At 42.7% G+C, this 27,149-nt stretch overlaps 1 protein-coding gene across 3 annotated transcripts in view; it reads right to left on the bottom strand.

Annotated features, from left to right (window-relative positions):
* Positions 1-27,149, bottom strand: part of PDE4D (phosphodiesterase 4D) — a 624,753-nt gene that overhangs the window by 533,379 nt on the left and 64,225 nt on the right. For all 3 annotated transcript variants that reach the window (XM_083465254.1, XM_083465252.1, XM_083465253.1), the window contains exon 2: positions 7,619-7,728. In XM_083465254.1, coding sequence (XP_083321380.1) covers positions 7,619-7,660 — 42 coding nt within the window. In that variant the 5' untranslated portion in view covers positions 7,661-7,728. The remainder of the gene's footprint in view (positions 1-7,618; positions 7,729-27,149) is intronic.

The raw sequence follows: 27,149 nt of genomic DNA, 5'->3' as shown, positions 1-27,149 counted from the left end.
CTCGCTCTGCTGCCTCCTCCCACCCCCAAAGCTTGAAGGTTCCCCGGCAAGGGGGAGGGAAAAAACTTTCACTTTCGTGCGTCCCTCCCGGCGTGACGCTGCGCGCTGACGTCACGGGGCGGGGCTTTAATGGTGGTGTGCCGCGAGATTTTTTTTCAGTAAACAGGTGTGCCGTTGCCCAAAAAAGTTTGGGAAACACTGCTCTAAAGCACTTTTTCGAACCAAAAAAAAGTTTGCCCCCAAACTTGTGGTTCAACCTGGCAATATACTACCATACTAAATGAATTCCAGCATAAATTTCTTTGTGTGTGTTCTGGCTTTCCCCTCGGCATTTAATAAACTTGACAGTGGGCATGCAATGAGAAATGGCCCACATGTAAGGTGAGCAGCCTTTGTGAACTCATATGACAACAATCACAGGAGGAAACTGAAGTGTGAGCCAGACTCTATAATGGATATAACCAGCAGCCATTTCTGGTTTTTCTCTAGCATTCATAGTCAAATATCTGCCTAGTGCATAGTAACATTTACCTATGCATGATGTATTTCAAAAATGAACTGGGCCTACTCACATGAATGGGGCAGAGGCTATGTGAACCATTCCTATATATACAATTTTTAAGGAACACAAAACGGCACAGATGTCAAATTAAAAATAAAAAAGTGTCTGAGGTATACACAATAATTCTTCCCTGTTTTCCCCTATTGGAACTCCTTGTATTGCATCCTTTGCAGATGTGCATCCTCTTTAGCATGGCAGAAAAGCCTGGTTATTCTTGCCTCTAAACGTTTTGCCCTCTTCTTTTCCCAGTGAGTCCACTATCACAGAGGAGACAGGGTGAGACAAATGCTTCTGTGATAATATACCAAACAGTGGTAATACGGGCTGCATCCAGGAACCCTGAAGCATCCTTACTCCTTCCTTTGGGATGATGTCACCACCCACAGATTGACAGAGGCAGGGATCAATCTTCTGTAAGGATGTAGATATTTGATGTGATTACGTGGCATGTGCAGGTCTCTATGCACCCAATTCATTCCTGCCTACTCCTCTTCATATCCATTTCCTCTATGCTACCACACCGCTGAAGATATGCATTCTATGTGGTGTGGTGTAGTGGTTAAGAGCGGTAGTCACGTAATCTGGGAAACCGGGTTCGCGTCTCCGCTCCTCCACATGCAGCTGCTGGGTGACCTTGGGCCAGTCACACTTCTGTGAAGTCTCTCAGCCCCACTCACCTCACAGAGTGTTTGTTGTGGGGGAGGAAGGGAAAGGAGAATGTTAGCCGCTTTGAGACTCCTGAAGGGGAGTGAAAGGCGGGATATCAAATCCAAACTCTTCTTCTTCTTCTTCTTCTTCTTCCTCCAACAAGTGCGATTTCACCTCTCTTTCTACCAGTCAGGAAGAGTCACTATCTCCTAATCTTAACCAAACACCAGTGGGAGTTTTGTTGAAATGATGCTTGTGAATACATTTAGAAGGTTCAGTTTGTAATGCAAGACTATCTCACTGCTTCAGTGTTTTCTCCAGCTCCAGAATCTGCTTGCAGTCTGCATATCTGACTCTTGTTTATGCCAAGAAGTACTCAGACACAAGTTTATTGAACTTGCAGCACTGCTGGTCAGGAAAATCATAGGAAATTAAGGTGATATCCCAGCATACAGTTGTTTTCCTGGGTGAATCATAGGAGAAGAGAAGTGCATATGTGCAGAAATGATGGTAGTTTTGAGGACATGACCAGTGACGTGTGCTGTTGTGTCAAACCCATCCACAGATGTCAATGAAATTTAGTGTGACATGATGCTATATTGATCAAAAAGTTGCATTTCCATTGCGCAAGTGGTAATGCAGTGTAAGAGGAATGTTAGAAACTGTGGTAGAAGCCTTTGCATTATAAGCAGGAAAACTAATGCAATAATTTCCACACCTGAAAGCGCCCTGAATTAAGACATAAATGAAATAATGAAGAGATGAGTAGAAATGCCACTAAGGAGAAACTAAGCTGGAAGAATAGGATTCAAAGTTTTTGCTGCAGCCAAGGCCACTGAGCTTCCCAGATACATGGACCTCACATGAAGAGAGTCCTCTTCGAGTGATTGCTTTGAAAGCAGCATAGTGTCGTTTAGTCTCATTGGCCTTCAGGAATCCTAGATAAAGGCTAGAATTCTCCAGTTTCTGCTGCTTTTGGGTGGCAAAAATTTCTGCCAAGGTTTCTTAAAGAGTTGCAGCTTCCTCTGCTGGGTTTCACCAGGAGGTGTGGCCAGGGATGGGGGGGGAGCCTCACATTGTTTCCCAACAGCCACACTTCCCAGAATGCCTCAGGAGCCATGTGGTGCAATGTGGAGTTGCTCCCAAGTCATTCCAGGCAGTGCATAGCACAAAACAGTGGAGGGAGGGAGGGAAAGGGGGAGAGAGAGAGAGAGAGAGAGAGAGAGAGAGAGAGAGAGAGAGCCTTCTACTGCAGTGAGTGGCATTAGTAAGGTAGAAAAGCAAGAGAAAATGGAAACGCCTTAGCCATTTTGTAAAGTTAAGCAAGGTAAACAGCAATCTCTTCCAAACATTTCAGATAAATTTCTCCCATCCCCTATGATTTTTCAGGAGAGATTTGTTCTGCACCTGCCCACTCACTGAATGGCCAAAAAAGAATTTTTCAGACATTCTGGCACAGCTGTAAGCCTAACTGGGAGTGACTGTCCCATATATCAATGCTGCAGGTTGTTCAGTTGCCTGAGCGACAGGAATTATTCCCCCCGTCTCTTCTTCCTGAAGTCCTTATATTTCACTTGCCTCTGCTATTATTTCATGTTCCTGGCTATGGCTAGTCTCTTCATGTGCCCTGTGCCTCTTGCATTCCTGCACCCTCATGAGTTCCCGACCCTGGTGTACTGTCTGTGTGCATTCCCACTTCTGATGTTACTTTTTTCCTTTGGGTACCATATCTCTGGTATGCTACTAGCCATGATGGCTATGCTCTGCCTCCACAGTAATGCTTCTAGGTACCAGTTGTTGGAAACCACAAGAGGGGAGAGTGCTGCTTGTGGGTTTCCCATAGGTATCTGGTTGGCCACTGTGAGAAAAGTATACTGGACTAGACATTGGCTTGATCCAGGTGGTGATTCTCATGTTCTTATGCCAAGTCTCTTGCAAGTTCCAGGCGACATAGTATTTTTAGCCTTACCTTCTCTTCTCGTTCCTGACCTTATATTTTCTCATGATTTGAGATGGGTTGCACTCTCCCTGAATGGACAGGTCCATACTCTGGTATTACTCCTGGGTTCCAGATTGTTGCTGAGGCTTCTGTGGCTAGGAGTGCTTTGATCCAATTTAGGCTGGTTCACCAGCCATCCGTAGACCAAGATAACGTGGCCTCAGTTGTCCATTACCTCCAGCCTGGACTACTGTAACGCACTCTATGTGGGGTTGCCCTTGAAGATGGTACAGATGCTGCAGCTTGTGCAGAATGAAGCTGTCAGGTTGGTAAGTGGGACAACCCAATGGGACCATGTATTATCTATCGGCCATGAAAAGGTTGTACCGGCTGCCTGCCAGTGAGCTACCAGGCCCAATACCCACTGTGTGTAGTGCTGTGCAAAGCCCTAAATGACTTGGGTTGGGATTCAAGTACCTGAAAGAGCACTCTTTTCAGTATCAACCATCTTGAGCCTTACGATTTGTAGGAAAATCCCTGATGGTCATGCTGCGCAGTTGGGTCTTCTCAGTCCCCCACATTCACCTAGGCATATAATGGCTGAAAGATACAGTTCCTGGGGCAGAATCCGAGATCAGGGAGAAGAGTCGGTGAAAGAAGATTGGAAGAAATTTAAGGATTATTTACAGAAATATTGTAAAATTAATGAATGCTAGAAGGATGTTGGATAGAAACTAAGTGATTTCCAGCTGTAATGCTTTAAGAGATATGGAAAAAAAGGTTTTCATAAATGGGTAAAAGCTTAATGGTAAGGATTTGCTGGACTAACAAACCGAACTGGAATACAAAGAAGGGAGGCATGAGGAGGTCTGAGGAAATAAGTGTATGGAAGTTATGTTATTGAAAATTAATGTGTGTTTTTAACTGCTTTTTATTTTGTATGTTTATTTTTTATTTTTATTTTGCTATATTTTAAAAACTCTTAATAAATATCTTTTTTAAAAAATGAAAGATACAGTTCCTGGAAACCTTGACATGATTAGCTAGCAGAGTACATATCCTATATGCTTTTGAATGTTTTATTTTATTTTTAATTCAAAGTTTTGCCACCTTTGTGTCTGCTACCATGAACATGATATAAATTTAATAAATAAAAATTAGAAATGAATAAACCCAGTCAACAGGGAACCAGAATATGAACTCTGGCTCAGAAAGATGAGATGGAGGGAGAGAAAAGAAGCAGGTGCTGCTTGGATTTCTTCAGCAATTTTTGAACATTCTGCACACATCTGTTCTGCTTTCACGTTGAACACCTTTTTGATTTTTCGGCATCGTATCTTGTAATCAATCACCTGGCAGTTGACAAAACCACCCTGTCTCTTTCTGTCTTTGCAGCAGCTTCTACTTAATCTGCTAAGTTTGCAACGTTATGTTATTTAAGTTACTGTTCGGTTTTTCCACTGCTGGTTCCCTCCCCACTCCTTCACATTTATATTAACCAATTTTATATTTCCACTCCACCAAAGAGTTGTTTCACACAAGTGAGCCATATTCATATTTACCTCACGTTTCTGTACTCAGGACAGAAGGCATGAAGAAAATAAAATGGCCAACTGTCTTGTAGTTATCATTCTTCGGGCCTCCATGGCATGGAAACCAGTAAAGTACAGTTCCTCCACCATGTGGGTAGAGCCACACACTACCTTCACCAGCACTACCCGTTTCAGGAAACATGACTCCCCATTTATCCCAGCAGCATGGGAAGGAGTAATGCTGCAGTAGTTTCTGTCTTCCAGATACAGGACTCCCATTAACCCTGGCCATTGGCTATGTTGTCCAGGGCTGCTGGGAGTTGAAGTCCAACAACTTCTGGAAGACTACAGCCTCTTTGTCCCTCTCCTGGCCTAGCTCTTCACTCCTTCAAAGCCCACAATGAAAGGAGGAAATCCAAACCTGGGACAGGTTCGGCGTTGCCTCCTTTGTAAAAACCTCCCTGCTAGTTCAAATTATAATATCTCGTAGAAATCTATACCATGCTGAAATCATGCCAGAAATTTAATAAGGAAATGGTTTTTTAAGCAATACAGCTATAATTTGAAGGGGGAAAAAAGAGAAAGAAAGACAGGGGACAGATTAGCAGAAATTAGCAGATGGAAGGATAGGAGAGAAAGCCAAGTTAAGTCTCCATTCCAATCTTCCTTGAAATCAGAATTCTCTAGTGATTAAAAACAACAACCCATTGCTAAGTTTGCCTTTTACCTTTGGAGATTAGTCTCACAGAAATGAGAAATATAATATGCACAGTACATGAACTTTGGAACTCAGGACTTCTGTTCTTCCTTTTCCTGCTCTACCCTTAGTTTTTCAAGCCCAACAATACCTAAGGAGTTACACCCACCTCTCTGTCTCAAGGCAACATCCAAGATCAAATGGAACATTTTCATACATGGTGTTCAGAAGCAGTTGAGCTTCTGTCTTGCTATTTACATTAAAGTGCCAGGGAAAGAGAAAGGGCAAAGTGATTTATAAGGAAAATGAGCCTTTTGGCCAATGCAGGGTTTACATAGGCATGACAAATTGATCGCCGTTCTTGCTTCAGAGCAGAACTACGTGTTATAAGAAGCATGAGTTTGTTGCCAAAAAAGAGCAGTCCCCTCCCTTGCGGAGTTCTCTTCCTTGATAACATGCTGTAGAAAATTGCCCCACAGCCTGGTGTTTTCATACCAACGTTCGCCAACCCAGTGATCTCCAGTTATTTACGACCACAACTCACACCAACCCCAGCCAGCACAAAAACATCTAGAGGGCATCAGGTTGTCTGGGATTTGAAGCCATGGGTTGCACCCACTGCAACTTCTACTCAAAGTAGACCCACTGAAATGAATGAACCTAAGTTACTTGTGTCCATTAATTTCAATGAGTCTACTCTGAGTAAGATCAGCATTGGCTGCAACCCCATATCAATACCAGGCACTACATTTTTCTCTCTCTTTAAAAAAATATACCAGGTACATTTTCAAACACTCTCTTCTAAGTGAACGGCATGGTAGCATTTTTGCATAATTCTGCAGAGCTACAGAGAGTAGAAGCAAAGCTCTAAAGCACCTTTCATGGTTGCCTTTATATGAAAAGAACACAAGCAAAAGAACAGGGAAGCCGGAACCAATGGCTTCACTTTGGTTTTGATGTGCATAACCCTGGCAATTTGAGAGTCAGAACACACACCTGCAGAGATCTCTTATGCAGAGAATAATGCCTGCACAGTGACATTGTGAGGCCCATGAAATCAGAGAAGGGCTACAGATGAAGCTGAAATCCTAGAATTGCGGCAACACCTTTGAGTCAATAAAGAACATGACTGCGAAGGTGGTTTTTTTTATTATTATTTAAACAAAATCATTTTCTCCTCTCGTCAGAGTAATAATCCTGACCTTGATCTCCCATAATTAGCTAAAGGCATTCATTTACTTTACATTTCAAGGTCCTGCTCTCACAGCAAAATAATTGTTATAACAGTGACATTTGAAATGGAATGGAAACCCCATGCATGCAGATTAAGTGTTTGGGATTCTCTGGCTGTCTGGGGTCTAAGGATGTGGATAATACCTTTTGAAGCATCTCAAAAGTGTAATGAAATATTTTGCCATATGGTAAGATGTTGAACTATGTGTGGCCTGTTAAAATAATACAACCATCAAGGACGGCAAGATTGGTAGTCCATAATATCTGGAAGGCACCATATTGGGTACCACTGTAGAAGGTGTTTGTATATATGCTTCTCGCCTATGAATGTGCTGATAAACTTTTTTATTGCCTCTATAAACTATATTCTTGCTGCAGGCATTCTGCACACATGTTTCAGTATAGACCAACAAAAAATGCCAAGGAATTAACAGGATAATCCTACCCATGGATGATTCAGAAGTAAGTCAAACTGAGCTCGTTGGGATATACTCCCAAGTAAGTGAGTTTAAGATTTCAGCCTAAGTGCCATAGGAAGAATTCAACAACATGCTAAGGTTATTGTTCCATCAGGGCAAGCGTTTTGGCATGCCAGGTGGAACAATCCCCATCCTTCTCCCCTTGCTGCATGCTGTTCCAGGGGTCCTTCCAAGCCCAAGCCCAAGCCCAATGTCAGGGGACGTGGTGGTCATGGGGGGAGAATGGGGGGAAGCCACATTGTGCAAGTGGAAGTCCTTGCTCGGAGCTTCCACTGACAGGACTCATTAGTTGAATCCCACTCTATAAATCAATAGGAGGATTCCCCCCCCCAAAAAAAAATATTTTCTGTACAGGAAAAAAAGAAATGGAGATACGCAAAACAGTGAAAGAGAAGAAACAACCAAAAGAAATAATTTTAGTTTGATTTGTAGACATCCTGTTGATGACAGAGTTTTCACAAGTTCTTTCAAACCACAATCAACTGAATTGGTAATTCATAAAGAAGAGATTATTACAGAACCACTTACACTTTTACTCCTGACATATAAAGTATTTGAGTTCTTGCTCATGTTGCTGCACTTGCTGATCCTGAATGGGCTTTATCTGTAGATGTTCCGTCTCCTGCCCATTCAAAGTCCTGCGGACAGAAGAGAAATATTCTGTTGTTATTTCACACAACCCAAAATGGTGCTGTGCTCTCTTAGAACACAAAAGCAATGGTGGAGCAACAACCCATGGGTCCTTCAGAATGCAAGGATCTTCACACACAGCCAACAGACACATGCTAAATAAACATTGTTTGTGCTTTCAACATTGATAAGTATAGATACGTCACTAAAAAAATCTAGACAATATTATTTATCCTAGATTTGTTTGGACAATTTCACATTCCCCTCTCTCTGTAGTTCACTCCCAACTACAGTTGTGGGCTTATTTTTGATCTAATGCAGTATGTGAAAAGACTTCACAATATTCCATAATTTTGTAGATAACCAATTGTCTCATAGATACATAGAGCTACCATATCTTGCTCTCTTATATCACATTACTTTATATGCTTGTGGCATATTATTGCCCTCTATTGTATATTTTGTATTTATATGCTGTTCACCACTTGGTGGGTGGGGAATTTGGATTGAACAGTGGTACAGAAATGAAGAAATTGTCAACAGCAGCTGATGCCCATTAGAACTGGTGGGGCAGTGACAGGAGCAAGCCAGCACTAAATCACACAAGCAAAGTGGAGTTGACTCTTTATTAACAAAACAGGATCTGCACAGGAGTCTCAGGCCTAATGAGCAGAACAACTCAGGTGTTCCCCCCAAGAAGCAGTTGCCAAGAATAAAGGTCCCCATCTCCCTACAGCCAGCTAAGTCTCCTCCCTTGCAGGTTCCTCGCCCCCAAGCATTTGAGACTGTGCCTGCGTGTCTATCTTTGCTCCTCCCACTTCATGCCTCTTCTGGTTCTGGGAGATGAGGGGGAAAGGAGTTTGTTGCAGCAGGAGGGGTAGTCAACCCTGCCTCTTCACAAGTCTGATCAATCTGTGTCTCTTAGCCTCTCTCCTGTTCTGCCTTGGCTTTTCCCTCTGATTCTGGACTTCTCTCTGCCACAGACTCTCCCAGCTCACTGAGTCCTGTTACCCCTTCCACTTCCGACACCTCCTCTTCCCAGTCTTCTCCCTCTGACCACTCATCATTGTCCCACCACCAATCCCTGGGCTCTGAGCCTTCTTCCCTTGGTGGTTCCTCAACTGGTTCCTCCCACCATTCCTCTGCATCCAACCAGTCCATGACAGGCAAAAGACAGGGATCCCAACAGCTGTTGGAGCCAGAGCCAATGGCAGGCAGAGCCAACTAATTGTAGTCTTGTCCCCATCCTCCTTCTTACTGAGTTTTACAAGGGCAACACTGAGACTAAGGAGAAGGAAGCTGACAGGCAGGGCATCACCTGGACTGGATTCAAGTAAGAAGGCAGGCAGGTGGGGGTCTGGCTGAGGACAGACTGAGTTTGGTGGGGCACTAATGGTCCTAATGAACCAGCCTCCAATGGAAATTATACATCCTGCATTTCTTTAAATATACACTGTAGGAGAGGGGCACAACCTGCTCCTCTACCATGCAGATGGGGTCAATACATGTAAATGCATGGCCCAGCATCTTCACACAAAACCTGATGCACCGTGGAATTGCCAGGATTACCTGGACATGTTCACAGGTATATGAATATGATGCATCCTTCTTTTAAAAATAAAAAAACCTGGGATGAATTCATGGATATCTGTAGACTATGAAAGCTGCACAAAACCAGATAGCCAACTACTCCCCCTTCAAAAGCAAAGTGAATGCATTCTGGTTGGCTCAGTTTAGCCTATGAGCAGTCCAGTGAGTCTGGGCCAAAGGCACACTGAAGACAAACATCTCAATTATTTTAAAAGGTACACAGCAATCAAGAATGGCAGATTATTTGTGCATTGCTGAATAATTCACCCACATCTTATGCCTGCCATTTAAGGTTAGATGCTGGATGTCGTTTCACATTGTTAATCTTAAAGCACAGCTCTTCTGCAGCAACTGGCACGGAGAGAACCACTTGCTCCAAATTGCTCGACATGCCTTGCCTGAGTCATCCATTGACTAGTGTTGGGCTTGGCAGGATCTGATATATGCTTTCTTTAAATCTCAGCTGGAAATGCCATTTACAGGCATTTGATTTCTCTAGCACATCAGGAACAAGCTGCAAGGGGTGGAGAAGATCATAGCGTTCTACACACCAATAAAAATTACAAGTGAAAAAGTCTTGGTCATACGCAACATACAGTTAGCGAGTTATTAAAGGAAGAAATGGATCTGCCTCACGCGAACGCCACTGCAGATTCTAGCAATGATGAGGGCTCACTCATATTGTTATTACAGCCCATTAATAGCCGGCAGCAGGAACTAACATCTAAATCCAGCTCTGAATTATGTTAAGTAAAAAGTGAGCAGGGCTACAAGCAAACTGCTTAGTCAATAAAACCAGATTTATTTGTTGTAAACAGAAGAAAAAGTCTGAAAGGTGCTCCAATTCCGCACGTCACATTCGAGTACACTTTTGTCGTCTCAAATCTAAAAGCAAAAGCAGGAGGAAAGAAAACATCCTGGCCTTGTTTGCCGGGATATATTTCCTACCCCCACCCCCCTAATGAAGTGCATCACTAGAAAATATGCTATTCTAGGCAGGTTCTTCAAAGTGTTTGCTCCAGAGAAATCGCCTGCTTTATATTCTTGTCACAGTCCGATGATAGTCAAGGTCAAATTGCTAATCCAAGCTGGGGGACTATAAAGGCAACACCATTTCTATGCCAAAGTTGTCGTATAGTTTATGTTATTGAAAATAAACAGCAAACCTTATGCATTTAAATTATGCCTCTCTCCATAGGGAAAGGGAGTTCATGATCTTTAAAAAACACACACAGTGTCGCAACAATTGAAAACAGTCATGACGGAAACCAGCTGTTTGCATGCTTCAGAAACTAAGCATGAAATTGGTTGCTTATTATAGAAAGGGAGAGCAGACTGAAGACAGATTAAGCGAGGTGGGGGTGCTTTTATCATCTTCCTTTAGGGTAAAGTTTGTTTGACAACTGAATGGCACACACACACACACAAAATAATGGGTCTTCATTCTTTGTACAAATGTTACTGAAGGCTTCTGGGGGAGGGGGGCCAAAAGGCCACATGTTAGCAGGGCAGTGCATAGTGATTGCACAGGAGATATAATTCTGTTTCAACGTGTGTTTTGCAATCTCCAAGTTGCGTGGCTAATCTTCTTATTTTATTAGAGCTAAAATAAAACAGATTGTAACTTAGAAAATACATATTATTACAATTGAATGGCAGTAATACGTAGTTGGAAGCAGAGGGGGTGTGGAACGTGCTACAATTTTTGCGGACCGGTTTTGTGTTGTGCTGACTGAAAATCTCTCTAGGCTCTTTTGGATACTTGGATAGTTGAATAAGCTCATTTAATGACCAGTAGTAGGTTGTTGTTTTTTTTACAAAAATGTTGCTACCTAGAAACAGAAATGCAGGTCACACCTACATGGCCAGTTGTACAAAACACGAATCTAGCTAACAAAAGAGAGTCAGGCTAAATCAAGGATTTTGCTCTGGGATCTCAGGTGCAAAAACATATTGAGCAGCCCTTGACTGAAGCTACCCTGCACAGCTGTGCTTTGGGTCCAATGAGCTCCCTAGCTGTCAGGTTCAAATGTGCCTCTCCATTTGCCAAGGCTCCCTTATATTTCATTATTCAAAGCCAGCTGTAAATAGGATTGCAACAAGGTTTACAGGCGTTTCAGCAAAACCCTAAGGTTAATGAGTGCCACTTGTTTACTTGAACAGTTTCCCACATTTTGACTCAAGCTTGCAACAGCCACATAAATACAAGTTTCATTAAAAACCACACAGCATTCCTGCCTGCTTTTAGCATTAACTGATAAAATGCTTATCTGCCAATTCCTTATCAGCTGCTATCTTCAAGATCCGTCATTAGAAAAACAAACCTCATTCTTGGTTTTATGGTTTAATGCTAATCCCCTTTTTTGTTCAGAGGCCTGGGACTCTTTAGGAATGAGAACTTGGAAAGCATAGGATGCTTATTAGGTAGCAGGTTTATTTTAGAGCTCCTCCCTTGCTTACAGTGATATTTAGGCGGGTGTTCTTCCTGCCAGAATTCCCTTTCACCCATCTGCCTAGTTGTAAGTCCTGGGAGAAGTATTCTATGCTTAGCACAGAATGCTCTGGAATCAGGTCTGGATCAGGTCTTAGCACTAATCAGGTCTTAGCACAGAATGTTCTGGAATCTGGTCTGGATCAAGGAATGGAACTGCCCTAAATATTACATTCTGCCCAAGTGCCTTAACATCATGAGAGACGTCCACTGTACAAATTGCAAAAACTAAGCACACAACACACTGGAAGCCAGTTTCGCGTTACTTTATAGATGCTAACTTGCTGGCATACAAAGTGTTTAGTCACAATAGAGAAAAAGCTGAAATTTTAGGCAAATAATAATGTATATAATTCAAAGATAATTAAATATATCTGCTAAGACTCTGAGCGATGAATCAGCAAGTCTCTGCTTCAAATTTCACCACTGTGATTGACTCGTTTTGCAGCCTTAAGCAAACTCCTCTCTCTTTTAGCCTTAGTAATATGAGCGTAATAATATTGACTGAACTTTGTAAGATATTATTATTATTATTATTATTATATTTGTACACTGCCCATCTGACTGGGTTGTCCCGGCCTCACAACAATTAGATAATGTATGTGAAGCATACATACTTGAAAGTGCTAGACAAAATGGGACGACAGCATTCAGAACAGACAGCATCCAGTATATTGCATAAGCATAGGTTAGAAAGCAGTGATTTAATGTTTTCAGCTAAAGATGTTGTGGTCAGGTTAGAGTGAAGTTTCAAATATCATATAAGGAACTACTGCCCTCCTTGCTAAATGTATTGCTTCTTTGGGTGGTATTTAACTAAAATTTACTCAGAGTAGACCCAGTTAAATTAGGTCCATAAATGTCGATAGGGCTCCATTGAGTAAAACGTAGTTCAATACTACCCTATGTGTTTAGAGTGCCTAATGTATATTTTATCCCTTAAAAAAATGAAATGAATGTTTCTATTATGATTCGAAAAGGTACCATCATGCTGTATATTGTAAATAAAGAATGCTTGCACTTCTTATTCCTTATATTTTCATCCTGCCTGCCCCCACAGACACATAGGACTGACCTCCCTATTCCAGCCACACAAAAATCCTTCAGGGTAGGGTGATCAGAGAGATAGGTGGAATCTACATACACATATAAAAAACATTGTGGAAATCCTTTTTTAAAAAAACGTTTTGAAAAATACATTGAATTTGGCATAGCTCACTCTCGCCATCTGGTGTCACATTTGCATATTGCAATTTACAACACACTTAAAACATTTTATTATAGCTGGGTCCATAATAATCCAGGATCTCCTCAGTATATATGCCACTGCACCCTCTACACCACGCTGGATCACGTTTTAGCGGCAATCCTACATGTTGTAGAAGACATGTTGTAGAATCCAGGACATATAAAACAAAAGAGGAACAGAAAATGACCCCTTAAGCCAGCATCATCAAAGCTAAAAACCACAACAAAACACACCTCTTTGTAGTTTTCTTGTTCAGAATGGCCCCATGTGTGCTTAATCAGTGTGTTAAAAAGGGAAGATGCTGCTGTCTAGTCTGATTGTTCAGCATCAGTGTCTGTCTTGATTTCTTTAATTATACACTGAAAAGTTTCAGATGCAGTGGCCATTGGGAAAGTGGCTGGGGGAGCCTGCTTTTCGGTCCTTGTTTTGATGACTTCATTAGGTTAGTCTGATAAACATCTTAAACACTGCTTTCAAAAAACGAACAGAAAAGAACAAAGACTCAGGTGTCGTACAGCAGATTAAAATATACAAAAAAAATTAAAAGATAATAACCTAAAACAATATTAAACATATCATAACTACACCACCTTCGCAGACAAAACATCGGGGATAATCAACTAAAAAAAGACATAAAAACACCATCCTATTCCATGTATGTCATGGATAATTTTGTGTCTTTGTGTCAATACCATGAACAAGACAGCTTGCTTTGTATTCAATTAGATTTTCTTTCCCAACTTATCCAGTTAGAAAAATCGTATGAGAGAGAGAAAGAGAAAGAGCACAAATACTTTTTATTTTACATCCCTCTGTACAGTTTGACCATGGACTAATGTGATCCCCATAAATCAGTTTTGGCTTGTTTTGATAAAGCATATGGCAAATTGACATGAAAGCACCACTTGATATATGATAGGCTTCTGTAAAACTTAGAAAGCCCTGGATTAGACTGCGATCTTTCATAGAAGTGTCATTTCCCACCTGCTACTGGGAATAGAAACCCACTGTGGGCTGGTCAGTTTGGAAGAATGGACCACTGCCCCACCAACTCATTCTGCCCTCGCCTGCCTGCCTCCTTCATTACAACCATTCCCAGGGCTGCTGTGCCTATCAGCTTCCTCCTCCGACTCAACGCTGCCCTTGCAAAGCTCAGCATGGAGGAGGTTGAGGACAAATCCAGAATTAGTTGGCTCTGCCTATTATTGGCTCTGACTCCACCTGAGGTTTTCCTCCCTGCCTTTTGCCCTACCACCAATCTCACTGGGGACCAGCCTCTACGGCAGTTGTCACTAACCTCATAAAGGACCCATAAACCCAACCAACATCACTGTATAGGGCTTGCGGCACATCACAGGATTGGACTGTAGATATCCCTGCATAGATATCTATCTAAAGAAGTATGCATACACACAAAAGCTTATGCCAAGAACAAACTTCTTCTTGTTGTTGTTTAGTCGTTTAGTCGTGTCCAACTCTTCCTGACCCCATGGACCAGAGCATGCCAGGCACTCCTGTCTTCCACTGCTTCCTGCAGTTTGGTCAAACTCATGCTTGTAAATTCGAGAACACTGTCCAACCATCTCGTCCTCTGTCATCCCCTTCTCCTTGTGCCCTCCATCTTTCCCAGCATCAGGGTCTTTTCCAGGGAGTCTTCTCTTCTCATGAGGTAGCCAAAGTATTGGAGCCTCAGCTTCAGGATCTGTCCTTCCAATGAGCACTCAGGGCTGATTTCCTTAAGAATGGATAGGTTTGATCTTCTTGCAGTCCATGGGACTCTCAAGAGTCTCCTCCAGCACAGCAGCCTTAGTTAGTCTCTAAGGTGCTACTGGATATTTATATCGACTGCGTCAGACCAACAGGCTACCTACCTGAATCTAGAACCTGCATAGATGTGTTTGCCAGCATTTGAATATGTTGCCAGTGTCCGGCAGTTCATCCGGGGGTTAGCAAATTGCATTACTAACAAGAAAACAGCCCACTTAAATGCAGTGGCGTAGCGTGGGTTGTCAGCACCCGGGGCAAGGCAAGTAATTTGTGCCCCCTAACCCATGGATTTGCGCCCCCTAACCCGTGGATTTGCGCCCCCTAACCCGTGGATTTGCGCCCCCTAACCCTAACCCCCAGATGTTGCGCCTGGTGCGGCCGGCCCCCCCTGCACCCTCCACGCTACGCCACTGCTTAAATGAAATGGGGGGCAGAAAGGAAAATAGACAGGAAGCCCAAGCATGCTGCTTGTGTTGAATACCAATACCGCATTTACATATTTTTATTACAGATTACCCCTATTCTGCAGTAGCAGTTTGGCAAAATTAGCAAGAAATTTAATTTCATGCTGTTTTACTGCACATATTATTGGAATCTAGAGAGCTGGTAATGAGAAGCATCTTCTCGCTGGGGCTGCTGGTAAGAGCATTGAGGTAATGATGTTTTTAAAGGGAGGAGGGCGGGGAGAGAAGACTGTAAAAATATTCTCCTGAAAGGCATTTATGGTTTCTTTCTCTCAGATCTTTTAAGGAGAAGAAAGGAAGGAAGGAAGACTTATTTTGGTCCCAACGTTGAACGCACTTTAATAAGTCAGATAGACAAATAGAGAGATTGTTGCATTCTCACTGAAAGTAGAGTGTAATGCAAAAGGCAATAACAAGAAAAGAGAATGTTCATACATGGACTTTTAGGCCTGTTGCAGTGAAAGATGAACAGCTCTATGTCTCGATAGTTTTAATGGAAGAGAATTAAATATATGATTACTTTAAAAAACAACAACCCTGAAATGACTAGACATGGTGGGGTAGCCATCCTGTTAGGCACCAAAGGTCTCAGACCAGGGGATCTGGTAGATACCTTGCATATCCTGCTCTCTATGCCACCAGAACAGCTCTAAAAGGAGGTATATTTAATTTGTTTATTTTTATTTGTGTTTAGGTTATTTATTTGGAGGTATATGGTAGATCTGTAGATCCACCTTTTCTCCAAGGTGTTCCAGGCTGACCCTCTAAGAAACCAGGTCTTTCCTGCTCTACAGCATCACCCACATTATGGTCAGAGAGGGCCAGCAGCTGAGCCAGACAATATGAACTGGAGGACAATATATTATATTATGCTACTGTTGCTTCAGAGTTGGTTCTTCCACCTAAGCATCCTACTAGATGCAGTAGCTGCCCAAGAGAGTCCTGTGTGTTCCTTTCCTCTGGAAAGCTGCCTTTTGGAACTATCCACCTCGCCTGAACTATGCACCAGCTTCTGGCCCTTCTGGCCTTCCTTTGCTGCTCTGCATTCTGGCTACTGCTTCATGCCTTCCCCTTCAATGCACCCAGTTGATCACTTGCACAGGCCAGACTGTGCAGAGGGCATCCTGACACAATCACTTGTGCGGCCCATTCAAATATAAAGTGGGTCTATTCTTTTACATGACATGGACAGGGGAGCAAACTAGCCTTCTTTAAGCCGTCTTCTTTCAACATGGCTGGAATACCAGAAGTGAGCTAGGTTGGAAGGAAATTGCTTAGCACCATCCATTGTTACATTCTTTTATCATCATTAAATGATATCAGTTACTGCAGTGAAGCTCTTCTGAAACTTTCTGAGTGGTGCATTTTCATCTGCTCATCCACTGTGCCTTAGGACCAAACAAGATGAGGCGCTATTCATACGCCGACTTTGCAACTGTGTAAATCTGATTCATCAATTGGTTGTATTTCTAAACTGCTCTCCATTCAAACGAATTCCAAAGCAGCTTACAAACAATAAATGACAATAGCGTAATAGCACATCAAATCATCAGTAAAACAACTGCAATCTATAAAACACTCCTAACAAAAGATAAGCTAAACATTACAGCAAAAGCCATATTATATGATTATCAAATCAAAACAGCATTTATAATCCATAAAACAACATTAACAAAATAGCAACTAAAAAAGCACTGTTAAGTTCATACATATGTTCTCCACGCACCCCGACTCAAAAACTTCCATTCTATTCATTAAAATACAGCTGCATCGTCTGGGGACCTTGGTGAAAACAGTTGGGCCCTTGAGTCTACCACCAATGACAAGGTGGATGTTGATGCTGGGTCGCCCAACCTGTCCTCATTGCCCTTGATAACCAGGAGATCCATTCCCACTCACAGAAGTCTGTCGTTTTAAAAGTGCAGGTTCATGGGCGCAGTTCAGAATTGCAACACTGGCATGGCAGGATAGGGGGGAATTTGACCCTCCTCCATTTCTGTGGTCTTAGTCTAGTTTGTGTCTCACACATCTTCAATTTGCATTAGGGGTGAAACTCCCATTCACTCCAGTAGGTGCTTTGTTTCCAATGCAGCACCAGGTGCAGAAGACTTGGTCTGAACTGGGATTGCACTGGGGCGCAAGGAGCTCAATCTCCTCTATTCTGATGCGAGGGTCTGTTCCAGAATGGACTTCACACACACACACACACACACACACACACACACACACTTGCCAAAAGCCATTCACACAATTGCTAATTGCATGACCGGTTCATGTGCAGCTTGGCACTTAGTAATACAGCTGGCAGATAAGAGAGCCATGTGAAAATGCAAACACACGTACAGCCGTACCAGAATTGGCTTACTGGCCCCCAACATTCTTCAGTTTCAATTTCAATTGCCAGCATCACATAATGAAGAAAATCATCCCTCCTGACACAGCTTGTAGCTCAAGCCATTGCTTCAGGAGGTTCTCTTCCATACTAATTGGGAAGCAATTGACAGCAAACATAATTAGTTTCCTCCTCCTAAAAAAGGGAAAGGAAACAAGCCCTCATACACAATGCAGAATTAAGAGGTATTTTGCACTTTATTATTTATTTGCTTACTTAACGTGCTTATAAACCATTTAATACCTTTTTAAAAACAAAATTCTGAGCTGCATACAACAGAATAGCTAAATGATACCCGAAATAATGCTGCAGAAACATGTGAGCCAAGTTCGGACGACCTTGTTCCTCATTCCAGAGCTCATTCTTCTGCAGCAGATTTCATTGCTTCCCTTGCAAAGTTCCATGAGAATTATAGAGGTTGTTGAGATCTATTTCGGAAAACTGCTTTTGCAATGGATCTGCTTTATTGTCCACACTCGGAGGCTTTCTGGTAGCAACAACTCATTTCTCTGCATAAAATGTGACACTAGTGCAAGGGTGGCAGGCTGCAACAATGTTGGGGACCACAGCTGCTTAATAAGGTTGTCAGGCTTTGCTCCTGCCAACTAGGGAAAGAACGTTCTGGGGGAAAGGCACCGCACAATGGGGCAGGGAACAGCAGCAAGCAAGCTCTTTGCTCAAACAAAAGACCAAGCCTGCTGAGGCATATTTATAGCTTGCAGATCCTACACTCTGTCGAGTAGAAATCATATATCAAACAGATGGAAAGCTCTTTAATCTGAGTAGGCTGAAAGCAAAGAGTAAGGTTACCATAATTTCTGGGAATCTCAGCACCACCTTGGAAATTTTTGAGGTGCCAGGAAGTCTTCAGACAACAATCCTTAAAGGGACATGCTCAGCTTGGAGAAAGTTGGTGGTATTTGCTGAAATGGTACAGTAGAGTCCCTAGCAAACCCTAGGTTTCCACTGGCTGCCCAGCTCTATCAGGTAGGGAGGCCGCTTACACAGAAAATAGGAAGCATCAAAAAGGAGGCAAAAACAGGATCTACCGTAGATTTGCATATAATTTGTATACGCAGATTTATATTTTGTGGAATAAGCTCCCTATGGAGATCAGGCAAGGACTGACAACAAGGTGCCTTTGCAGACCTTTCTTTTTACCCCGCAGTTTCCTGTTGATAGTGAGTTCTCCCATTCTCTCTCTCTCTTGGTTCTTGCTGTAGTTTCTGCAATGATGACTATCTGGATCTTTTCTAACTATAAGCCATAGAACTTATTCCCATGTTTTCTCATTATAAGGTCAGAAAGCGTTTCAACGGAATCACTCTTTAGGCACAGAATCAGGACTGTGGCCTGATAATCAATAGGCAGCTAAACAAGCAAATGGAGTACAGAATGCATCAAACAAGAGGATCAGAGGTCATGCCCACAATGCACAATTCAAAACATGCACCATGTGCACCATGCCCAGACCCATAACTTATTAATTCATTTATCCTGGAAATTCACCCAGGAAGTGAAGGCTGTTCAATGAACTACTCTGATTATATAAAAGCGTGCCAACCAATGTCAAGGGGAATCAACTTGATGAACAATCATATTCTGCTGTGGAAAACACAAAAAAATACCTAAAGATAGTTACTCATGCAGTGAATTTTCACAACTGTGTATTTTACAGACAACAAAACAGCAAATGTACCCTTGCATCCCTCAGGTTTTGTTTTTTTAAAAAGTTTTTTTCAAAAAAGGTAATGAATGTAACAAAGAAGTACAATTATCTTTAGCTCATAGTAGACTTTTGTATACAGTGGTGCCTCGCAAGACGAAATTAATTCGTTCCGCAAGTCTCTTCGTCTTGCGAGTTTTTCGTCTTGCGATGCACGGTTTCCCATAGGAATGCATTGAAAATCAATTAATGCGTTCCTAGGGAAACCGCCTTCAGACCAGGTCCGGGGACAGTCTGTCCCCGGACCTCTTCTGAAGGCTGGGGGGGGGACAAGGGCTTTTCTTCCCACCCCCAGCATTTTAAAAAACCCCGGGACAGCGGAGGACTTCTCCGCTGTCCGGGCGATCTTAAAATGCTGGCGGGCGGCATTTTAAAATCGCTCCGGACAGCGGAGGACTTCTCCGCTGTCCAGGTCGATTTAAAAGCCCCTGGGAAGGCAGGCAGGGGGGACAAAGACTTTCGCCCCCCGCCCGCCTTCAGAAGGTGTTCCCGCCCCCCCCCCCCGCCCCGCTTCGGAACAGCATTCCGAAGTGGGGCGGCTGGGGCAGGTGTTCCCGCCCCCCCGCCCCGCTTCGGAACAGCGTTACGAAGCAGGGCGGCTGGGGCAGGCGTTCGCTGCCGACCCCCAGCATTTTAAAATCTCCCCGTGTCCCGGAGATTTTAAAATGCTGGGGGTCGGCAGCGAACGCTTCGCTCCCGCCCGCCAGCATTTTAAGATCGCCCGGGGCAGGGGGGGGAGGCAGGCGGGGGGGAGCAAAGACTTTTGCCCCCTGCCGGCCTTCAGAAGAGGTCCTCTTCTGAAGGCCGGCTGTGGGCGAAAGTCTTTGCTCCCGACCGCCAGCATTTCCCTATGGGCTTTCGTCTTGCGATGCAAGCCCATAGGGAAATTCGTCTTGCGAAGCGCCTCCAAAACAGAAAACCCTTTCGTCTTGCGGGTTTTCCGTCTTGCGAGGCATTCGTCTTGCGGGGTACCACTGTATAATAATTTAGCTCCCCAAGCCTGTGACTTCTCCCCTCCCTGATTGATGGCTTTCAAACCTATTCTCTGGATAGTGCATTTTCCTCTATTTCTTATTATTATTAAATCATAATCTTGTGTAAATACTAAATTAACTATAATGAATAATAAGTGATAGTTTTAACCTTACAAAACTTCTTGTAACCCTACTAGCAATGTTAATGGTTTACAATTGTCTTTCAAGTATAACAAAAATTTGTTCCAGTCTTTCAGAAAAGTCTGATCCTGGTGGTTCCGGATTTTTCCCATCAGTTTTGCCAATTTGGCATGTTGGCTTTTTGCAGTATGGTAGCGCTGCAGAGAGCTTGCTGGGGAGACCATGCATTAAAAAGAAAGGACTCAAAAATAACTTAAAGAAGGTTTTAATAAGAAAAACAAAAACTCCATTTACACTAAATACATCAACAAACCAAACCAGACCCAACCACCAACCCATCCCCCAGGGTAATGGGAGAGCTAGGTGCTGCTCCTTATATACTCTACCCAGATGCTGACACACCTTAATCAAATACAACTCAGCAGCACCTGCTATGTTTCACAGCTGTAAAGCTGGGTCTCGTTAGTTTTGCTCTGGCCCTTGCTCCGGCCCCTTAAAGACATACACATGGAGTGGAACAATGATGAACCTTTACATTTAAAGAAACCATTCAACAGGCTTAGTCCAATAATTTCATCTGACACTCTTCTTTCGTTGGTAAATCTTCTTGTTTCCATCTTTGGGCTAATAACATTCTCGCTGCAGTTGTTGCATATAGAAACAAAGTTTTATCCTGTTTATGTATTTCTCTACCTACATACCTAGCAGGAAGACTTCTGGTTTTTTTGTAAACATATATTTCAACATTTTTAAAAGTTCATTATATATCATTTCCCAGAAGACCTTCACCTCCTTACAAACCCACCACATATGGTAAAAGGTACCTTCTTTTTCTTTACATTTCCAACATTTATTATTTGTTCTATACATTTTTGTTAATTTCACTGGTGTTAAATACCATCTGTCCATTATATTATCTTTAAGTGAACTGCATGTGGTAAAGTTTATTCCATCTTTCCACAATCTTACCCAATCTTCTAACTTCTTCTAATCTTCTTCTATTATAACCAATATCCTTTGCCCAATGTATCATTACAGATTTTACTTCTTCATCTTTCGTATGCCGTTCCAAAAGCAACTTACACATTTTTGACAATATTTTAACCTTGTTGCTTAATAGATCTATTTCAAACCTGGATCTTATAAATTCAAACCCATTTTTTAGCTCATAGACGACTTGAGATGAGTTATTGCTAACATCAAAGTTGTCTTAATTTAATTCAGGAATAAGTTTTGTAACACGGTATTTAAAGGTTTGTTTGTTCTAAATAAAAATAGAAAAGAGAAGATAAAAAGCTAAATGAAAACAAAAGAAATAAAAGCATCAACATATACATTTTACAGCAAAATCTTAAGACCATGCAAATAAGGGCCTATGACACTAAACATTACCTACAGTATTGATTAATGCAGTAGCAGAAACCCCTCACAGTTTGAATTGCTATCAATGAGCTATTGCAGTTCTCCCCAAATGCTGGACCAGGTGGCCCTTTGGTCTGATCCTGCAGTGCTTGTCTTACATTCTTGCATGCTTACTTCATTAGATGCACCAGCAGACATACTACTGATCTACCGTCCTATTTGCTTCCTGCGAATCTTGCTCAATTCCTGCTTTGGACAGAGATAAGCAGATGCAAGCTCATGTATGAAAAGCAAAGGTTTTACTCCAGTCAAAAGAGAATCTATCTGGTGTGGTTTGGCATGCAATTATAAAGCTACTCAAAACCAAGGAATAATCTAAAAGGCCATTTAAAAAGGCAAAATGAAGTGCAACAGCCATTCATACATGATTACCTTAGAGGCTGCAGCTGAAAAGCGAGGGACTCTGTTGCATATAATAAAAATGTAATCACAAATTGTCAGTTCTGGAGCCCCTATTATGGGTACCAACTCATCCTGGAAACAGTTCCGCAGGGAATCCTTTTGGTACAGTTATGTGGTCACAAAACGATTAGGCACAGGTCATTGTTGGAGCTCCAGTGTTTGCACAGACTACCACAAGAACCATTAAGGCATGAAAAGAGTTGCACTTGTATTCATTGATATGCTTCATGGTCTGCTTTGGTGCAAGTTAAAAATCATTTAAAATGTAATTGAGTTTACAGTGAAGAAAAATAATAAAGATGCCTTCTAGAGAGTATCAGTATATTGACTAAATGTTGCGTGAAGAAGAGCTTGAATGCATTGTAAAAAAGAGGGGTGTGTGGAATTTCTTCTGGCAGTGGGAGAGATTTGGGGGAATAAATGGTGAAAGACAGTTCTGTGCTATCTCACTTATTTTTTAAGGCTCGTCCATGGAGACTTGACATTCTAAAATGCATCTTTAAAATTCCAATTTAATAATGGAGATTGAAATGACAGTTTTACAGTTTACCGCAATAAAGTAAGAGCCTCCTTGCCTGGTCGAACAGGTTGGTTTCGCCAAAGCATTTTAATGCATAAGCCAATTAAAACAGCTGTCTTTGATTAGATTTCATGGGTCCCAGACCCATAGATCTTCATTGCCACATTATCCTTATTCCAGCTAGAAGGGCGGATTTTTCAATTATCTGAATTCAGAACAGACTGGGACAATGTGCAAAAATGTGAATGCAAATCAGCCAAATGATTTGTGACATCCACTTGAGGTGACAATGTGGACTGCCTGTCATGTAGAACACTGAATGCCATAATGGGGAAGCAAGCACCTTGAGGCAGAACTAAATCTCATACCAGCACGCAATCGCCCACACATGTCACTAACACACTGCATTAAACACAAATTCAGGGACTGGGAGGGGAGATTACGGGGCAAAATCAGCAGCAAGTGAGGGAAGCAGACAGAATCCCAGACAAGCAGAGACCATACAGGACCCTGAACAGTTCTAAGGGCCCCTGCTAAGGCAGATGCAAGACATATTGTCTCCCCGGGGAGCTGAAACTAACCAAAGCTTTATGTAAACTGGCCAGAACTGGAGAGTGGTTAGGTTCTCCTTTCCCAGAAGAAGTGGCTGGCTGGCTGAAGGACCCTCACCTAATAGGAGATGTGCACTAGAGTGAAGATCTCCCACTGTCAAATGGCCATTCTCAAAAACTCACATAAAATTAAATAAAACTTGCAGGCAAAAACGGAGTCTGTTTTTTTTTTATCTTGGGCGATGCAGACACTCTACAGACACTGTTTATGCCTGGACCTTCACTGGAGCAACAAACGAATTCAAGCATCAGTCCTATAGACACTTTCACTAGAATGTACTGATCAGATTCTGGGATTTCACAACTGGATCCATATTTAACAACAGAGTTCATGAATGCTTATGCTAGCACCCAGGCAGATATGCTGTTATAGTCAACAATGATAACACAAATCTATTGCAAAATCCCTGCACCCTTCAGCACAACTTGCATTTTTATCTCAAGCCATGCCCAGAAATTGGGGCTTGGAAATATGAAGATATAAGTGTGTCAGGATCTTGCCTGACCCAGACCCAGGCAAACCTCCTCTGGGAAAAGTCATGGGACCCCACAGAGAACCCCCAGTACAACTGAGGACTTGGGAGAAGCCCCAGGGCAATCTGAAGCACCTGAGCTCAGAGATATCTCACTTGAGCCACCCATCTTCCACAGCCCAATCCCTTCCTCTATCTCCAGTTCTCTCTCTTCATTTCCCCCAAGCCTCAAGGGCACAGGTGGCAGCATGCCTAGTGGTGAGCCCAGAACTGGGTACAAGGAGGAATGCAGCAGATAATGAGGAAGAAAATGAGACTGAAGTACAGATATAAGCCTCTCGGTCTTCTCCAGACTCTTTCTGGGTTAACAGCTCCCTACTGAACTTTTTAGCATTCAGCTCATTTACCCAGCTCCATCTCACTCACTAGGTGCTGGTCATGAACAAATGGCTGGAAAAGTCTCCTAAGAAGGAATCCTAAACTACTAGGGTGGAAAGATAAGGTTCATAGGAAGCTGTGGCACTGCCTCGCTGGTTGCATCGGGAGGTCTATGGTCGGGAAAGAAGGTTCAGTACCTGAGGCCTCCTTGTTTTGTAGCAGTTGCAAACTTTACTGCTGGTGTTGTGATGGTGGTAGGAGAGGGGTAAAGGGTAGATCATAGGTGAATCGAGGAAGCCTTAGATCCACAGGATCTGAAGTCTTCTTGCCCTCTCCACAGCATTCACCAAAAACAGCAGCTAACTAAGCCAGCCTTGGAGCTGGCACAAGTCATCTCACTCCACCCTCTGAAGTCATTAAGAGAGAAATTGGTGGGAGGGAACTTCAGCAGGAAAAAAAAGAAAAGGCGCATACACACCTTACACCCAGGCTGGTGCAAGACTAGGAAGTGGCAGTTCCTCTACCACTGATGCCCCCATCCCATCCTTCATGGGATTCACTGCTATTGGAGGCGTAAGGCTCCTCATGTAATGGCCAAAAGGAAAAAAGCTACTCCATTTGCGCATAGCTGACCTGAATATTTTAATTTAGCTGAACACTTTACAGTTTGAAAATCCATCTGCAATCCCTAATTATACATCTGTTGGGAGTCATAAGTGGTGCTCATAAGCAATCACTTTGGATTAGTGGAAAACAAGGATGGGGAAGCTTCCCAAATGCAGGACTAAACTATCCTGCAAAGCAACACCCAGAAGACAAGCAGATGTGTTCAAGCATAAAACAGACCTCTTTAAGGATGGTGCAGAGTCACATTTTGATACATTGAATGAGCATCCATTACTTCGACCTATCCGTTTCAGGCATGCCGGTTTATTAGGCCAATACTGAGACTGCGATAAGACTAACAATCATGGCATTATGTAGATGTTGCAATATAAGACCATGCAATCAAGTTACCAGCAAAGCAACTAATTCACAATGCACAGTCCAAGTCAGAATTCGAAACTCTACATGAGGTGCATGACAAACAATTAAAGACATCTTCACACAATACACTTTCTAGATGTGCAATTACAACATTTTAAGGGTATGCAACAGTGGAAATGGGAGAGGAAACTGCCCTCAAAACGAGCTCCAGAGGATGAGGATGAGGATGATGATGATATAGCCCAATGGCTTCTAAGTGATTTACAACCATAACATCAATCCCTAATTAACACAATAACATTAAAACATTCCAATATACAATAAAACAAATAATTAAGAAGCATAACAATGAAAACAATTTTTCAAAAAAGTTAAAGCAATAAAATCACAAGTTCCGTCCAGGAGAATGCTTGCCTAAGCAGATGTGTCTTCAAGAGCTGGGGAGATGCCATCACTGAGGGGCCTCTTATATTTCAGCAAGGAGGGCATTTCAATACATGGGTGCACCAGTGAGCCATCCAAGGTATCATTCATGCCTCATTTTTGTTGCTGAGGCTATCTCCCGGTATGCCCCATGGAGGACCTTAAGGTCCATAAGTAGCAACACCCTAGAGGTCCCGGGCCCTAAGGAAGTTAGATTAGCCTCAACCAGAGTCAGGGCTTTTTCAACACTGGCTCCGGCCTGGGGGAACACTCTGTCTCATGAGAACAGGGCCCTGCAGGATCTGATTTCTTTCCGCAGGGCCTGTAAGACAGAGTTGTTCCGCCTGGCCTTTGGCTTGGAGTCAATTTAATTCCCTCCCACTTTTTCTTTTTTTTCCTTTCTCCTCCTGTGATGAAGCTGCATTTTAATGTTTTAATGTATTTTAATCTTGTTTTTAAGTTGTATTCATTCAACTTGTTTTTATTATTGGTTGTTAGCTGCCCTGAGCCCGGCCTTGGCTGGGGAGGGCGGGGTATAAATAAAATTTATTATTATTATTATTATTATTATTATTTAAAAGAGAACACTGTGGGAGTTTTAAAAGGTTTACATAACTCTACTGAAGGTAGAACTATAAATAATTTTTAGCCATGGTACAGTAGTTAAATGAAGCCTCTATACTCAGTGGCCACAAGATGCTGGGAAGGGATTTGTTTAGTGGTTGAGCATTTGCTTTCCACACCAAATGCCCCAGGCTCAATCCCCTGCTTCTCCAGGCAGGGCTTAGGAAGACCCCTCTCTGAAACCTTTGAGAGAGAGAAAAGCCATAGCCCAGTGGCAGAGTATCTGCTTTGAATGCAGAAGGACCCAGGTTCAATCCCAGGGATCTCCAGGTATGACCCTTGGGGTCCATTGTAACTTTACAAGTCTTGATTCTATAATTCTACGATTCAGTGACTTAGAAAGGCTTCCTGTCTGAAATCCTGGAGACCTGCTGCCAGTCAGTATAGACAATACAGAGCTGGATAAACCAACAACCCAACTCGATGGATGTACCTAAGAGAGCCAGTGTGGTGTAGTGGTTAAGAGCGGTAGATTTGTTATCTGGGGAACCGGGTTCGCGTCTCCGCTCCTCCACATGCAGCTGCTGGATGACCTTGGGCCAGTCACACTTCTTTGAAGTCTCTCAGCCCCACTCACCTCACAGAGTGTTTGTTGTGGGGGAGGAAGGGAAAGGAGAATGTTAGCCGCTTTGAGACTCCTTCGGGTAGTGATAAAGCGGGATATCAAATCCAAACTCCTCTTCTTCTTCTTCTTCTTCTTCTTCTTCTTCTTCTTCTTCTTCTTCTTCTTCCAGCCAGTGAAGGCAATACTGAGATATATGTGGCAATGGTCTAGCCCAGCATAAGGCAGCATTA

Source organism: Podarcis liolepis (genome assembly GCF_965112155.1).
Source record: "Podarcis liolepis genome assembly, chromosome: 11".
In the NCBI taxonomy this organism is placed as follows: Eukaryota; Metazoa; Chordata; class Lepidosauria; order Squamata; family Lacertidae; genus Podarcis; species Podarcis liolepis.
The sequence above is the reverse complement of the archived record's forward strand: the minus strand, read 5'-3'. Positions and strand labels throughout refer to the sequence as shown.